Here is a 17530-nt window from a genome sequence, read left to right as displayed (position 1 = left end):
AGTAAATATTAGAACACACACACACACTGCTTTGTTGTTCCTATATGAGCTGGCACACCCGCTTCCTGCCTGAGAGCAAAGGTGAAAACAAGTGAACACACACAGATAAATGAGGAGAGAGAAATGGACAGGAGGACGAAGGAGGAGATTTAGAATTATATGAAGGCAGCTGAGACACACACACACACACACTAAGACACACACTCAAACCCAAAGTGTGTGAGGAGTGAGACAATGACATTTATGTAGCCCACCAGACACAACACGTCAAGGCTAAGCAGCTTTGTCTAAAATAAGCACATTACTCACAATACGTGATAAGAGAGCGGCGTGTGTGTGTGTGTGTGTCTGCCCAAGTGTTGCCCTGGGAAAGAAGTTCACTGGGTGCTGGAAAAACAGGAAGGCACGTCATGCTCTGGATTGGCGAGGGTAGAAGAAGAAGAAGGAGGTGAAAAAGTACTTTGTGGCCCCAGCATTACATAACCAGACAGGAAATATGCAGCAGAGAGAGAGAGAGAGAGAGAGAGAGAGAGAGAGAGAGAGAGAGAGAGAGAGAGAGAGAGAGAGAGAGAGAGAGAGAGCATAGGAAGCCATGCATACACTGCATCTATGACACTTTCCTTAAAGGCTTTTCACATCTAATCACATCTCGTCTCTCTCCTCGTCCTTCAGTCGCTTTTTCGTTTATGGCAGGCACCGCCGGAGCCAGACGGCGTGACAAAAAGAGAGAGAGGGAGCAGCATGAACTCATTGAACCTGGTTCATCCCTATAGACACACACACACACACACACACACACACACACACACACACACACACACACACACACACACACACACACACACACACACACACACACACACACACACACACATCAATAAATGATGGTCTGCACTTGGCTCCTGATGCATACATCACATCGCATTGAAACGTTACAAAACATCATCTCTGGGCTGGATTAGGCTGAAATACACTCATTCCTCGTTGTGCAGCTCAGGTCGTTTGCATGCGCGTGTATCTATAGAGTCCATAATGCATACGGGTGCAAGCACACAGCTGTTACATTTGTGCTCAGAGAACCACAAACATACAGAAGCGCAAGAGATGATGGAGCGGTTGTGGTACATGTATGTGTGTGTTTCCGATGATGCTAATATGAAATATGCAAAATGTGCACACACACACTTGCACACACAAACAAACAATGCTCTCCTGTGTGATTGAGTCACACCTGACAGTGTTGTGTTTGTGGTTACGCGACACACAATTTCAGAATCGTCTATGTCCTCTTCCTGACTGACGGCTAAACAATGACCCTTACCAGCAGAAGCTCACATGCACGTACGCATCAGTGTTTGAACGGCTCTGAATGAGACACTAATGTCAAAGGGCACAAATAGGAGCACTCCGTTTACTCTATGCTCAAGATAAAGCTCAATCACACTCAGGCACACAACAGCTGGCAGCCGCAACTTTGACCTTTTGCCACATTCCTGACAGCGACAAACAAAAAAAAGTCGGATTCTTAAGTGAGACCTTCACGTTTCACATATTTATACTCGGAGATTATAAACCTGTGTGGCGTCTACGACCTCGCCACTGCCAAATATTTATCCCTCGAGTTTTATCTATTAACTTCCACATGAGCAAAAGAGACGGTTCTCATAAAAGCAGCTTCTTCTCTCGTAGTCAAGTCAACAGCGTCTCCCGAGTACAGATGTCGCCCCGTCTGATTAGCCGCTCGCATGTCTGCGTGTGTGTGAGTAGGTGCGTGTGAGTGTGTTGTTTGTCTCGCCAGGGCCAGATGGCAGAGAATGTTTAGTCAAATGGGATTAGAGATTAGGATTTAGTGGACTTCAAATTACCTAGACGCACAGTCACTGGATGACACACTACTAAAAGCAGAGCTGAGAGGTGGAGGTGCCTCGCAAGTTCAACAACGCAAACTCAGCCTGTTTAGATTCGGTAACACAAAGTGAGACAATGAGTAAACACAAGGGTTTAAAGTTTGATATTTTTGCTTTGCTTTTGTGACAACAACACTAGAACTCACTAATTAACTTGATGTTTGTAATTTGTTTAATTTAATTAGTATTAATTAATTAGCTTTTTTATTGGAGGTTGTGTGTAGGACTGTTGTTTGCCATTTTCCAGGATTACCAACTCTACCTTTAATAGATGTAACAATTAAACTAGAGTCAAATAGATCAAATAATGATCATTTCACTCCATAACTAGTTAATTTGCAGTCAAATCTAGCAGCCACATTACTACTATTATTAACATGTATGATACTTTTTTCTTGTTGAACGACTTAAAAGATTAATCGATTGTCATTAAAATACTAAAAAATGCCATCGGGCAGGCGGTTAAGGACATTAGGATCCTCCAACATCAGACTTTTATCCCAGAGCTGTGACCTTCATCACCCCCCCCCCCCCCCCCCCCAGCCAAACACACTAAGGGCTGTGACTTACATTCACTCACCTCAAGGACTGTGATTACCACAACCCACGCACACACAGAAACTATCTTGTTCTGCACTATTTGTAAATACAGTTTTTGCACTATAAATACTCTACTCTACTCTTACTCCATCTTCTTTATATAGTTATTTGCTGATGCTGTTACTTTTGTTGTTTTCACCCTATATTTCTATACATATATAGATAGATCTTGGAGAGAGAAGCCTCTTACAGTTTCATTGTACCCGAGTATGGTGACAATAAAGGCCTTGAATCTCAACGTGCAGTGAAGCCAGCAGCAGAGGCCAAAGCGCCATGGCAAACAGGCCACATCCAGACAACAAGGATCTATAGGCTGCAGCATGTGTTACATAAGTCAGCCTGCGGTTCCCCCCACTGTGGGCCTCACGTATAGGACAGGGTGTGCTCTGTGAACATATACAGCTACCGAGCCGCTACAGGGCAGGACTGGACTGACAGAAAGAGGGAGAGACAGAAACGGAGCGCTGAGACTGGGTGAATTATTGTGCAGCACACACACACACACACACAAGCAGCAGTCATCAAGTGAAATACGCTAGAAAGGAGTCTACATTTAAGGACTTTCTTACACTTTGTGTGTGTGTGTGTGTTTGTTTGTGTGTTTGTGTTGGTTGACGGCCTCCCATTTCAAAGCTGCTTTGGTGTGTTGATTGTTTGTGGTCAGTCTGCAGCTAATGATTTCACTCAGTGCTTATGTGTGTGTGTGTGTGTGTGTGTGTGTGTGTGTGTGTGTTCGTAGATGATCCAAAGCATCGCAGCGCGTAAATCACTAATTAGCCTTGTGACCGTAGATGCTGCCCTACTTCTCCACTTCTGCGAGTGCGTCTCTGCTCGGTTCAAGGGGCTGAGGCCTTATGTCATTGCATTGCACAAGTATCCTCGAAATGTGGAATGATTCAGCAGTGCCTGGAGGTGCCAGGCAAGACTCGCTGAGGCACCTGAGATAAGAACATACCACGAATACAATGTGAGGAACGGATCAGATGACTTGTGATTTCCCCCCCCCCCCATCCTGAGATCACTCCCATTGTTTCAGCTGTTGTATTTACAGAGACGATAAAGAGGAAGGGCAGAAAATATCACCTGAGGGAAAGAAAACATTGCGGTTAGTAAGTTAAGAAATATTCAAGAGAGGGAAAGAAAAACAAAGAGAGAAAGGGTTATCAGTGTGACTCCTATACTGTATGGTAAGTCCCCAGTAAGCTTGAGGCCTGACCCAGTTTGGAGGGAGTGAATGTGGGACACACACACACACACACACACACACACACACACACACACACACACACACACACACACACACACACACACACACACACACACACACACACACACACACACACACACACACACACACACACACACACACAGCTATTATATGGCTAGAAATACTTTGAGTCATGTGGCTGAGGTCAAACACCGGGACCCTGGGATCTAAACCCGTACTGAAAGATTGCGTCTCAGACTCTGACTGGAAACTAAAGAAAGAGATGATGGAGCGTCGGACAGTTACGCGAATCAACTCTCTCCTGTCTCTTTTGAGAGCAGGAGAGGGCGAGAAGAGAAGGTGTCAAGTAAGGAGAGGGAAACTCAGCTTCTGGAGCGACGCCAGGTATTGTGTAAGCGGTTTTACAGTCGGCTGGCACACCTTGGGTTTGAAAGGGGTACAACACGCTGTTGCATAAACAATGAGCTGGAATCACTGCTGGGGGAAAAACGCGCTTTCTCCTCACAGCCTGAGCCGGCAGGTGTCAGAGGAGGAATGAGCTCAGCTAAACTCCACTGAGAGATAACAACTTAGCACAGGCGTCCAGTCTTTCTCTTCAAACAAAGAGGTAGAAATAAAAAAACAGTTCGATGGCAGTAAAACAAAGTGGCAGCAGGTAAACGGAGCACAATACTCGCGCTGTGTAAACCTGCCAATGAGATGAACGGAAAACGCGAGCCGATGTCACGTGAATAAAACCTCTTACACCCAATTTTATTTTTTCACAAATACGCAATCAATGGTTGAGATCATTCAAGAGCTTTTGATTTATTTATTTTTTTAAATCTGGATGAAGTTTAAAGTGCAGGGTGATTCAGGTTGAACTCGAGGCAAAGAGACAAAGTTCCTGACATGGACGATTCATTCAGTTCCAACCGCGTGAAAGGTCACGCTCTCAGTTTAAGGCACATCCAGCAAAAATAGAAAAATAAACTTTCTTCTAATAATCTAAAGCAAGAAATAAAAACTGTCCTTTTTGTCTGTGCATGTAATTAACATCTAATTTATCCAAAATGTTGACTTGTCCAGACCATCAAAAAAGAACCGCTGTACGGATCCACACTCATGAACGAGTACAAGTGAGAAAAGAAAAGTCTCTTGTTATCCACATTCACTGAGGATCCGTGTTATGAGTTTTCAGGGCTGGAAGAGCTTTTCATCCTTTTGAAATTTAACAGCTTCGACAAATTATGATTCGCAGGAATTAATGGAACTCAGTGGGAAGCGAATCAGTATCCCAAGGAGAGACGATCCCAGAAGAATCCCAGTGAAAGTGAAAAAAAATATTTGTGATTCTATAAAGACTAGCAGGAAAATTCCAGTTGTGAGAGCAGACCATCGGTGGGAGCCTGAATAAACGTGCGTGTGGTCCGGAGTCAGCTCAGTTGCTAAAATTTCACCGGTACTTCCTTGTGTGTCGTCCTGGCGTCTTGGGAGGACTCCTGGAAAGTTTCTGTGCTGCCCGGGGCGACGGCGTCCTCTAGGAGGGTCTCTGCTGCAGACACAGGAGCATCAGCTGAACCCTGAGATCCACAGGCTGGATCCGTCTTCCTCTTCTTCTTCACATGATAGTGATGCTTCTTGGACTTCAGGTGAGCTGCAGGTGAAGAAAATAAAAACAGAGGACACTGGTTAAATGTTGGAAATCTGTGACACCAGGGATTATGTAGAAAAAGTATACAAAACTATCACAAGTCATTTCTTCATGTCTGGTTCGTGTATGATGTGGGTGGACTGCCTCACCTGTCCACTCGAGGTCACCGATAATCACTTTGTCACACAAGTCACACGTGTGGAGGCTCCGTTTGTTTTTCTGCCCCGCCTCCTGCACTCTGATTGGTGGAATTGTCGGCTCCTCACCCTGATTGGTTGAAACACAGTTTTTAGCTTGGTAGAGGGTTCATGAAATGTTCAGTTGTATCAAAATCACTCCGTTCTTCACTCATTCATGAATATTGAGCAAAATTGATTTCGAACGTCACCACGGCAGGTGTGCTGCAGGCGTCCCACACTTTTCCAGGTCAATTTCGGCAAAGATTCAAGGATGCTTTTCGGCTAAGTTTGAGACATGGATCTAATTTTTTCTCTTCATTGAGAACTTGAGCATGAAAGTGGGAGTGGGGGCGGACATGCAGCAAAGGCCCCGAAGCTGTGGCCCCTGCAGGACGGGTCAAGTGTTCATATACGGATCGTGGTTTATTACTGCTAACACTATAAACTTTCATCATGAGAACCCATAAGCTTTATAGACAACATGGTTGTTTTAAAATGCAATTCAAAAACAAATTTCCTGTTTTTTTTATGCCACTTAACCTCTTGGATTAAGAAAATAAATCACTTCTTCTTTGCTGGTCACTAAAACAATACTTGCCAGTGGCAGTCCAGCGCAACAGCTTTTTGGAGCAGAGAAGAAGAAGCGATTTCCAAGTGAAATTAATGTACTTTAAAGATGCAGCAACGGATTGATTCACCTACCCACAGCGATCCGACCCGGAATTTTCTTCAATATCGGAGGCATTTCTGATGCTGGTATCTGTAACTACTCTACTAAGCAGGTTCTCTCAACAGATGCTAGCTTATCTTTTCCTAAGTTGTATTTTCAGTCCTGTGTGAACTGACATTCAAAGAAGTGCTCTGACCAACGATCAGCGACAGGTTGGACTGAAACAACTCCGCAGTTCGTCCCATAATGTATTTTATTACTCGTTTGTGTCAGTTACTCAATTGATACGAGCTGCTCAAATATAATCCCCTGACTGAGGAGACTGTATGAGGACACATTTATTTTTATAAAGACGATAAGTGGGGTAGTTAAACCATGGCTAATTTAATAAGGAGGTGCATTTGCTCTATTTCACTTGCTCCATTGCTCAGGTGCCTCGGGGCGTGAATATGTGAACACCTCAACTCAGCTGTCCTGTGGTACAGTGACAACTAACTGTGTGGTCTCTTTTTCTCCATTACACAGCAGAGCAAAACATTATATTGTACAAGTTGAGCGATGGAGAATTATTCATATGTTGAAGAGCTGAGAGATGTTGGGAGACGCACATGCAGAGAGAGACACAAAACCGCTTTACTATCATTAGAGAACTTCACCCTCTATTTTTGCAGATAATACTGAATATGCCTTAATTTTCTTTCTCAAGTTCCCAAACATTTAATGATTTCAAGAACGTGTAGGAGCCTTAGTAATATCACACCACAGCAAATTAGTAATTAATTATAAAATGTGCTCCTGCCATGGTTGTACTTTTTTTTACACTCATCATATGAAATGTTGGGGGAACAATTTACTGTTGCAAACAGGGAGTGATTTTGGACACAACACTGGTTTTATCAATTGTATGACATGGAGCAGGAGATGAAAAGGAAAGAGACATAAAAGGCGACGTGAAGCAAAATTAGGTTGAGTGGAAAGCAGAAAAAAACTAATATGGGAGACGAATACAATTAAAGTTGTAAACTAGAATTACCAGCCCCCCCTTGATCAGCAAAGGTGCAGCAGACATGCAAGTCACTTTCTGGTGCTGGGTTACGACCAGAAAAGGGTTTTCACTGAACATTATGATGTAACAGTGAAGTTGACCTTTGACCTTTTGGAAATAACACGTCTTCACTAAATCAGTTTATCCCGTTTGACATTTTTATGAAAATCAGTCAAGATTAGCACATTAACTCTTGAGTTATAGCCATAAACATGGTTTTGTGAGGTCAGGGTGACCTTTGACCGCACAAATCTAAATCAGTTCATCCCTGAGTCCAAGTGAACATTTTTTCCAAATTTAAAGAGTTTTCCTCGAGGCGTTCCCGCGACAGCATGTTCATGAGAATGGGAAGGACAGAGAGGGAACACAAAATGAAATTATGCAATTAAAGAAGAAAAAGAAGGGGAAAAAAAAGGGAGTGAAAAAGAAAAACAATGAGGGAGCATGAAGGAAGGAAGAAATTAGAAGTAAACAGGGATAAGAAAAATAAGTAGCCGTGAATAAGCTACACCTGGATAAAAGAAGCAGAGGAATGAAGTAAGGACCATGGGCAAAGCAAAAAGGGAAAGAAATGGACAGATTGGGAAATGAGAGGGAAAAAAACGAGAGTTAATATAAAAAAGTGACCATAGAAAAGAGGAAAAATGGAGAAGAATAAAGGAAAGAATGAAGGAAAGGAGCAAGGAACGTAGCAGGAAACAAAGCAAATAAAGAAGGGGTCTAATTAGGATGTGGGACGAAGGGACAATATGTTGGAGAAAAAAAAGAAAGCAAAATGGAAAGAAGTAATTAAAAAGGGAGGAGCGGTGAAGCAGAGGGAGAAGGAACAAAAGAGAGAGAGAAAGGGAAGAAGAAGCTGCTGATTTAGAACACTGAGGCCCCACCTTACTGAGACTGTCCAGTATCTGCAGTGCAGGGTTCAGCACCGTCTCCTCCCACCTCGACACGTCCGTCACATCCAGGCCATACACTGGTGGCACGTTGTCTCCCGGACCTACACACACACACATCCACACAGACACAGGTCAGACACACACACACACACACACACACAGAGAGAGAGAGAGATAGCACACACAATTTTTACAAGGGCAACACAGGCTGCCAGTAAATATAATGGATATTTTGTTTTAGTGTTTCCACATTCATTTTTATTGGACATGTGGAGAAGCCTCTGACAACACTATCTCACTGCAACTCTTACGTTGTGTTAGTGACTCTATTTCTTTACATTTTATTAAAATGAAGGTTTTCTCATAGAAAACCAATGTACTGACAACATTTGACATCCAAAGAGTCAGATGCACTGCACCATGCAGCATATCAGAGAGGTTGACGCTGATATAAATCTACTGGTTTGCAAATTACGTAGCTGATTTTTTTATATCTAATTAGAAACAAACCAGTGAGCGAGTGTAGCTCAGAAACACTGAGGTCGACTTCAGGATGAATCCAATGCATACTGGGAAATTTACAGTAGCAGTGATGTGATGCCGGAGCTGCACCCTGAAGCTCTGTCAACCTGCTGACTCACACTGGCTCGATAATGTCTCTCTCTCCCTCCCTCCCTCCCTCCTTCCCTCTCTCCCGTCCCTCTCTCCCGTCCCTCCTGTGCACCATCTCTCTCTCTCTCTGTCTCTCTCTCTCTGGCCATCAGTCGCGCTTTGGCTTTCACTCACTCTCCCATTCTCCCTCTCCCCCCCTTCTCCAACTGTTCCACCCCCATGTTTTCTATTTTACATCAGTCAGCAGTCTCCAGGCCTCAGCACTAAACTGCAGGACCCGTCCCTGCCCTGCTGGTCTGTCCTGCTGGTCTGTCTCTCTGTCTGTCTCTCTGTCTGTCTGCATCGAGAGCCCCTGTCCCTGATTGACTGAGGACACACAGATGATGTTTGCAACTTGTAGAGAAGCTGCAGCTGTATGTAAACCAAGTCAGATGTTTGGCATAAATATTTCATGTGTAATGCACCTACAGTTAATTAATTGTTATATCCAGATGAAAATGTGAACAGGAAAAAAGGGCTGGGCAATAAAACAATTTCAATAAATATCGCTATATAATTTTCAGCAATGGCAATATAAACAAATATATAAAGAAATAATGCTGATGCACCGTGAGGAGGTTTAACACATGAATGATCGACCAGATGTTTTGCTGTATATCAAGTGTTTGTTAAATTCTGCTCATAAAGAAGAGTTTAAAGCTGAGGATCAAAAATCTGTCTTTAAACTTATATAAATAATAATGTGACATATACTGTGATAATTATCAATAATGATATGACAAATTGTATCTATATATATTTTTTGAGGCAAAGAGAAAGAAGTAAGGAAAAGGGGAAATAAAGAGGGAAATCACAATAAAAAGGTTTAGCTCTAGTGTGGGCCTCTCATGTATTAGCAAACGCAACATGAACAAATATTTATTCCACTAGATGATGAAAATAAGATGTTTAACCTGTTTTCCAAGTAACGTCTCTTTCTCAGAATAAGAACAAACATTAAATCGGCTGGTTGCCTGGATATGAGCCAGAGTCAAAACTTCAGCAGAGCTGAGTTGTAAGACAAGAGTTATTGCCATATAATTTCCTTCAAAAGCAATCTGTCTACTAATCAGAAATGTCTGTGTGTAATCGGTCATATCTTGAGAACCGTTATCAGCTTCACACTTGGCATGTGTTTTGTTAAAGGCCCAAGAAAGTGTCAAATTTAGTCCGATTTGGAAATGCCAAATAAGTAAACAGGCAAACGGCACTCTGTAGCAGTGGACTGGCTTGGACTCATCAACGTAAGAGATGTGGTCCCTTACGACAATGGGTGCGCTCACTACAAAGACAACAACTGATTCTCCAGTTCAGGGTTCTGCGCACAAGTCGAGCTTCACTGAACTTTGTGCAGCAGCGGCACAGAAGCTCCAGGGTTCTGTGGACTGAGTCCTTTATTTGCTCAAACACTGCAGGTCACTTTTGAGGTTTCAGAAAGAAAGCTGCAACCAGCATCACCACAGGCCAAACAAACAGCCCATTCCAAAACAGCTTACGACAGCCACTGCACTAGTATAACAAACGTTCAATATATAGCAATATAACGTTGCGCATCGCACATATAACACATATGATTTTGAATATAAGAATGTTTATTTTCCACATCCAGTTTGTGAAATGATTGAAATGTCGTGGAGACCGCACAAAAGCAGTTTAAACCACAATCATCTCTTTTGTTTCTTTCTCTCAGGAGCAATAATCTGCCTTTGAACGGATTTACACTGAATAATGACTGAATATTTATCGTGATTATTATTCTCAAAATCATGGTTGATCATCTCGTCAGATACAAAAAAAAAAAAACAGTTACATTGTGCAGTAGAGGGAGTAGTTCTTCATCAAGTTAGAAGAGTTTTTAGTGAATGACGATTCGAGTCATGTGACATCACACGAGGCGATTCACCATATTTCCCACTGCTCCTTCTGCAGCCACAAACCTGCCTGAGGCCTAGAGCCATCTGTAGTGCCGCTCCTTGTGACCTATAAATGTGGATAATCAGCAGAGTTCCCCTACAACATGCTGATCTTAGAAAGGATAAACGATGTTCGCCATGCTGATTCAATGTTTCAGCATGCTGAAGCCAGGGTTGTCCGTCTGACTTTAAAATGGGTCCTAAGGAGGATTGGTGTCATAAGATGTGTATCAAAAGATTTAACTCTAATCTATCTAATTCAAGCTATTTTGACATTTCATAAAAAAAAAATTAAAAAATTAAAGTCGATCTCATGGTGGCGCTAGAGCAAGAGAGAGGATGATCACCGAAACCATTAGGATATATTGATTAGGAGCCATGAATCCACACTGCCGCCCTTGGAGCTGTCATGACTAAAAATTCAAACTGAGACACAAACCTGGCTCCAGCTGCCTTCAGGTGCAGTTTTTTTTTTTTTGCATTTATTATCTGTGTGTTAAGCACATACACTCAGGTAAATGAATCCCATTAACCTGCAGGCACGGTTAGCCAACTCAATTATGACTTAATCCCTTTCCACAGCCAGCCAGAGCTTTGGAGTGGAGGGCAGCAGACAACCTTTAGACTGGAGTCACTCACTCTACTGGGACTCCATCATTACTGAGGAGTACAACGTGCTAACTGTATAACTACACCGCTCACAGTATTGCCTCTATCAGAGGAATGTGTGTGTCTGTGTGCCTGTGTGCCTGTGTGCGCGTGTGTGTGTGTGAGCGAACAATGAGCGTCTTCACACAGACATGCACAAGAGCTGTGAAGTGAAATTCAGTGTGAACCACATTTTTACCCTGGTCTAAATTTGTCTTCCGTCGGTTTTAATTCCCAATGAGCCACATTTTTAACATGTGATGTATTTCATTCATTTCACGCGGAGTCTCGCTGTGCTTAACTGAATAACTGACAAAGGGTGTAAAAGCTAAATAAATACTAGAATGTGACCAGTAGAGCGCATACAGCTATACAGTAGATATCAGCTCCCTAAATGTGCCTGATTATTTAAACATTTTCAAAAATGTGGAAAGCCGCCCTGTCTCGAAATGCTCTGGATCCGCCCTTTTAATCTAATCTGCTCCACCAGTTACTGTGTTCTTACTCAGCCCATACTCCTCATTTCAGCCAAGTTTCAATAAAATCAGTTCTGTAGTATTTTGTGTAATCCAGCAAACACCCACAAACAGCAGAGAAAACACAACCTCCTTTGAAGAGGGGCTAAAGATCCTTGATCACAGTGTCTCAGTTCTCCTGCACCAGCATCTAGTGGCTTCCCAGTGTGTGTGTTGTCTGTGGACACTCCTAATCCCAAACCTCCGTCCTGCACGTGTGTTTACACAATCATACAGTGGGTCGGTTTGTCAGGTTGTGTTTCTTTAAAAACAGCAGTGACTGTTAATGAAAGCCTCAGGTTTCACTAGTGTGGTTACTGTTTATATATGTGTGTGTGTGTGTGTGTGTGTGTGTGTGTGTGTGTGTGTGTGTGTGTGTGTGTGTGTGTGTGTGTGTGTGTGTGTGTAAGAGAGGAAGTCTTTTGTGTTTGTGATCGAATAGTGGGCAGGTGGTGGTGGTGGTGGCGGCGAGCGTCACCTGGCATACCTCAACCAGATGCAGAGCTGGAGCTCATCTGTGCCCTCGTGTCGCCACTATCTCTCTCCTTACTCTCTTCTTTTATCTCACTTAACGCCGCCACCAGCCCTCCCACAATTCCCGTCTGCAATCACCAGCCTCCCACTGGGCAGAGTGGAGTGGCGGTAAATAAAAGGGACCTACTGTATGGTGGGTTGCCAGATGCTATATGGAACCATCCGCCCCCCCCCTCCACCAGTCGTGTTTGGGATCTGGTGAAATTTAACTCTGCTAATCCGCTCTGCAGTGAATGAGGGCTGATAAGAAATGCTGCAGGGACAAAGAGCAGGGTGGTCCGTGCACACACATACACACACACACACACACACACACACACAGCACTGCCTTTGGCCTTGCCAAGAAGAAAAAGCATCTCCTGTCATTGGGCAGCTGCTTGTCTGTGTGTGTGTGTAATGAAACAGTAGTCCACCTGTTGCAACAAATGGACCAGTAGTCACTTGCCGCCTCATGTTGGCTGAGTGAGGATATATAGGCTTGTGTGCGCTCTGCTATAAAAACCCAACAACCAGAGGCTCCCCTCCTTCCAGCTGTGCATCCTACACTGTTGTCTCAACACTGGAGCACGACAGCTGCCTCCGTTCACACAACGGCCTCCTTCCCCTTTCCTGCAGTTCCTCTTCCACTTTTTACTCCCGCACGTCTTTCATTATCTCGTGTTGATGTTTAACATGTCTAGAGCAGGTTAAGTATCATGGAGCAAGCCTATTTTCTGAAAATGTGGCCTAAGATTAGAAAATTAGGCAGAATTTGAAATGTTTTCTTGGTTCCATATGTCCATATCAATTATCTATGAGCTAACTCTTATATAATACAAAGCAAGTTTTGAGTGAATCTGAAATTCAAACGGTCTCCTGCTGTCCAAAGCTCCTACTTCATAGGACTGATTCCATGGTGTTCCACTTCCCGCTGGGGTCTAAGCGCCAATGTCTTCTCCCCTGTTCACTACAAATGTAATTTAATTCTAATCCTTTCAAGTCTAATTCTTCGTATGCCTCCTAAATCACATGCATTTCCTGCTTTCTCTAGGCTCACTAGCTCATTCTCTCTCAATCACCTGTGAGCTGCCAAAGTTTAAGATGTACCGCAATCAATGAAATGTATAAAAACAAAATGAATAACATTTTAAAATCGATTAATACATCTTTGCAATTCATTGCCGCAAAATGGCTTTTCTGTTTTATGAATATATCAAGGTTGTCTTTTGGTCTGGAAAAGACTAAGTGGTGAAATGTTACAATGTTCCCTTGAACTAGGAACATTGCGGCTACTTTTAACCTCAATAGCTCAATTTTTTTAGTCTCTCTTCTAGAGTGGCAGCATGACCCGACTGATTTGTCTATAATCAAGGTAGCTGACGAAGGTATCACATCAAGGTTTATCTGTAAACTCTATCAACCTTCATAATGTTTTACTCTTCTGTTGGAAGATTGTCGCACTTCCATGAGAACTTAGTGCAGATATGTCAGTACCAGCTGATAACTGACAAGGAACTGCAGGACAGAAATTTAACCAAAGCAAACAGCATGAAACCATTACATAGACAACTCTTTGAAAACATTTGCTTATGTTGCATGCTTAGGTAAAAGGTGATTTTGTGTTTGTTAGTGAATGACTTTGTATCCTGTGGTGTTTTGATGAGCTGCTATGGTGATAAGAGAGCAAGGGAGACGAGCAACAAGGGCCCTGTCTGGCGTCGAACCAAGGATGTTGTGGTTACACATCCCTGCAACAACCCGGCTATTTTTATTCTGGATTTATGGGGGTTCCTTCTGGAGGGAAGGACTGTTTTCTCTTTCCTCAACACACCCGACACTCATTGTCAGCTGACAAAACAATTTATGCAATACCGCGGAATTCTCACCTTGTGCAGGCCTCTCATGTCTCTCCCCTCCTACAGGAGGTGACAGCGAGGTCACTGCAGTCACAACAACACTCGCTCCACTATCTCCGCTGGATGAGGTGGTATTAGTCTGTGCATGTGCGTCCAGTGAGAGCTTTGCACGTGCTCGAAGACCAGGTCGGAAACTCGCCCCCCCCCCACCTGTTGGCCCAGCTGGGTTGGTTTACCTGCGCTCTCTATCCACCCAGCGATCCATGCGTCGTTCCTCTTTCCCTCTCCCTCTCCCTCCATCTAGTCTGATGGAGACTCAGGGTATCAGGCTGCCATTGGCCACATGTCTCACACATGAACCCCCCCCTGCTGTCTACCCATTACCCCTTCGCTACGGGAAACAACAACAACCTCTGGCTACAACCTACACACTGAAAATGTAAAGTTTCGATAAAGATGTCGATCGGCGACATACTTGTTTCGTGGAATTGGCCATTCAAAGATAGAGTTGGAAATCCTTGAAAAGCCAGAAAACTTTGAAAAAGTGCAAGCGATACATCCCACCCCCTCCCATCGGCCCACTCGTCAAAGCTTCACCCCCCCCCCCACTCGCGACTCGCTTGCTAGCTTCTGACTATCGTCTCTGCCTCTCCAGCTGACGACGGTCATGTGCAGTGAGAGGGCAGGGTGCGAGAAGGCCGGCGGGTCGGTTAGTGGTACAACTGCGTATCATTTCATTCTGATATTAAATGAAAGGATCGGTCGGGTTTATTACAGTCCTGTGAGGGCCACACACAACAGCTATTTTTCTTGTTCTTTTCAGACAACTTTATTAATTTATGGCTATTGGGACGTGAAGAGGTTTTTTTAAAAAAATAAGTGTTTCAGATACAAATTACCACCCCCTACCGTTATATGACCCTTCATTTTAAATCTTCCACCCTAACAAGTTCCAGCAAACACTATTTTGCATCCTGAGCTAAACGCTTCCTGACACAACTGTGATTGGTTGAAGAAACATAAACAAGCCAGTGCAGTCAGACCATTCTCCGGTGCTGACACAGCACTTTGGCAATGCAAGACTACCCTCCATCCAGCCGTCCTTTACTCACTCACTCCAGGGACTAAACAGACAACTACACCCCGGTTACTTAACACTCACGAGGCCTCAGTCCAACCACATGAGTATCCTGCTTACAGGTAGAGTGTGTGGGCTTGTCTGCCACTCTTTTGGGACTTAATTATTATTATTTTTTTAAATAAATTAAACTCTGCAGTCTCTGGGGTAGTTTGCATAATATCTGGCACTTATTAATATGAATGTAACCTCAAATTAACATTTTCTTTAAGAGTAATTAAATCCACTAATTAAACACACAGACACATCCTATAAGCATACACCCACATACAGATGCACTTAAAGCAAAGACCACTTAAGCTTGATTTAATTTGAGCTGCCTGACCTGGTGTTACAATCCCCAGAGCGGCCAGAGTCGAGACCATCAAGAACCACGTGACCTGCTGGGGAGTATTTAAGACACTGAACTCCCACCTGCTCGCTCACCATCACTGTCTCAAACTGTGGACTGAAAACGGGGTTGAACCATGGCGCATGTGACGTTGTCTCTTTCTGTATATTCACGTATATGTCCTGTCATTTTATCACTTCTCATTGGGTTTTTAATACCATTCGTCTTTCCCTTTGACCCACTAGTCTCTGGACGCTCGGTTTGGTCCCCGCAGCCCTCAGTGACCCTGTTGCCTAAGTTTGGGTGGTCGGGGCAAATTCCCTGCAGCTATGTAATGCTTCAAGAGATTAGCCTGCTCAGCTGAGGCCTGCTGGCATCTGTGTGTGTGAGTGAGTGTGTGTGTGTGGCTCGGATGAAACAAAAAAAAGAGGTCAGCAGTCACAGCAAGAGGGGACGGAGACCAGAGACGATGCTGGGCAGAGAGGTGGGACGAAAGGGGCTAACGGGGTTAAAGAGTGGGAGGGATGTTTCGGAACAAAAGTGAATATGTCGAAGCGCTGGCAATGAAAAAGCACCTGAAAATGGGTGTTTACATATGAGAGCACGATCCTGGTGATGTTTTCGCTGACCTTTTCAAAAGGACATCCCTGCATTTGTCCACCAATGTGATATTCTCGTATTTCAGTCCAACTAGAAGATTGATCATAGGATATTTTGCCCACTATCTGGAGGAGTTGTGGGAAACAGACTGACGTTTAATACAGTATCAATGTACTTTTTTTTATCTATATATCTTAACCCACTAGGAAACATTATGGCATCTCCAGTAAAAGGCCTTCAAACCTATGGATCTACAACTTCAACTGGACATTTTTCTATCTTGTTACTGTTACCTAGAGCAACACATCAATGCATTTAAAAAAAAAAAAAAAATGCAGATCCTTGTTTACTAATGCCAGAATCCGCCTCTAGGACCCAGAAGACTCCTGCAGATTCTGCAAACACAACAGAAATGACAGGGACACTTGAAGAGGAGTTGGAGTGTGTTTTGAGGAGTGTCCTTACAGACTTCAAGAGGTGGGAAGTGTAATGTTGCAGACTGCCGTCAGTTATCTTACGGAGTTGAGGAACACTTAAAAACCTAAAGTAAACATAGAAAGTGGTCTCCTGGAAATCCCTGTAGCTACTGCAGTGAACTGTACAGCAGGAGATACAATAGCTACAGAGAGTTTCAGGGAATGACTTTATGTGTTCACTTGTGGTCTACAGTGTTTGAGATGATTTGTGATAGTTTTTTGAGGGCTGTAGGACTCATGCCCCCCGTCCTGATTGCTGTTCTTGTCACACTCTTTATTTCCCATATAACTACAACTGAGGTGGTGAGCAAAATGTTCTGTTATATAGTGCAGTGATTGTTCTAAACCTGCCTGTATGTAATGGGCTGTTTGTTTGGCCTGTGGTAAAGCTGGTTGCAGCTTTCTTTCTGAAACTGTAAAAGTGATGAACTGCAGCAAGAAAAGAGCGACTGCTGGCCTCAGTCCACAGAACCTGAACCTGCTCCACCGCTGCTGCACAAAGAGCGCTGGTTGCCGGTTTATTAAATTATTTTTGATATCGAACATATCGTGTTTCCAAATCGCACCAATTTTGACACTGCACTTCCTTGGGCCCTTAAAAGGTACACATGCCAAGAGTGAAGCCGATAAGATGAACGGTTCTAAAGAAATGTGTTCAACATAGAGACAGAGGTATCTGGAATTAGTAGATAGTTAAATGGTCAGGAAATAGGGAAAATTATGAAAATAAGAAC

The 17530-nt window shown here is 43.5% G+C and overlaps 1 protein-coding gene across 3 annotated transcripts in view; it reads right to left on the bottom strand.

Annotated features, from left to right (window-relative positions):
- Positions 1–4517: 4517 nt before the first annotated feature.
- The window catches only part of trit1 (tRNA isopentenyltransferase 1), a 39745-nt gene continuing 26732 nt past the window's right edge, over positions 4518–17530 (bottom strand). For all 3 annotated transcript variants that reach the window (XM_034600415.1, XM_034600416.1, XM_034600417.1), the window contains 3 exons: positions 8147–8256; positions 5518–5635; positions 4518–5371 (listed from right to left, as the gene is read on the bottom strand). In XM_034600415.1, coding sequence (XP_034456306.1) covers positions 5163–5371; positions 5518–5635; positions 8147–8256 — 437 coding nt within the window. In that variant the 3' untranslated portion in view covers positions 4518–5162. The remainder of the gene's footprint in view (positions 5372–5517; positions 5636–8146; positions 8257–17530) is intronic.

Source organism: Hippoglossus hippoglossus, chromosome 11 (assembly GCF_009819705.1).
Source record: "Hippoglossus hippoglossus isolate fHipHip1 chromosome 11, fHipHip1.pri, whole genome shotgun sequence".
NCBI classification, from domain to species: domain Eukaryota; kingdom Metazoa; phylum Chordata; class Actinopteri; order Pleuronectiformes; family Pleuronectidae; genus Hippoglossus; species Hippoglossus hippoglossus.
Note: the sequence above shows the minus strand (reverse complement) of the source record. Positions and strands in the feature narration are given on the sequence as shown.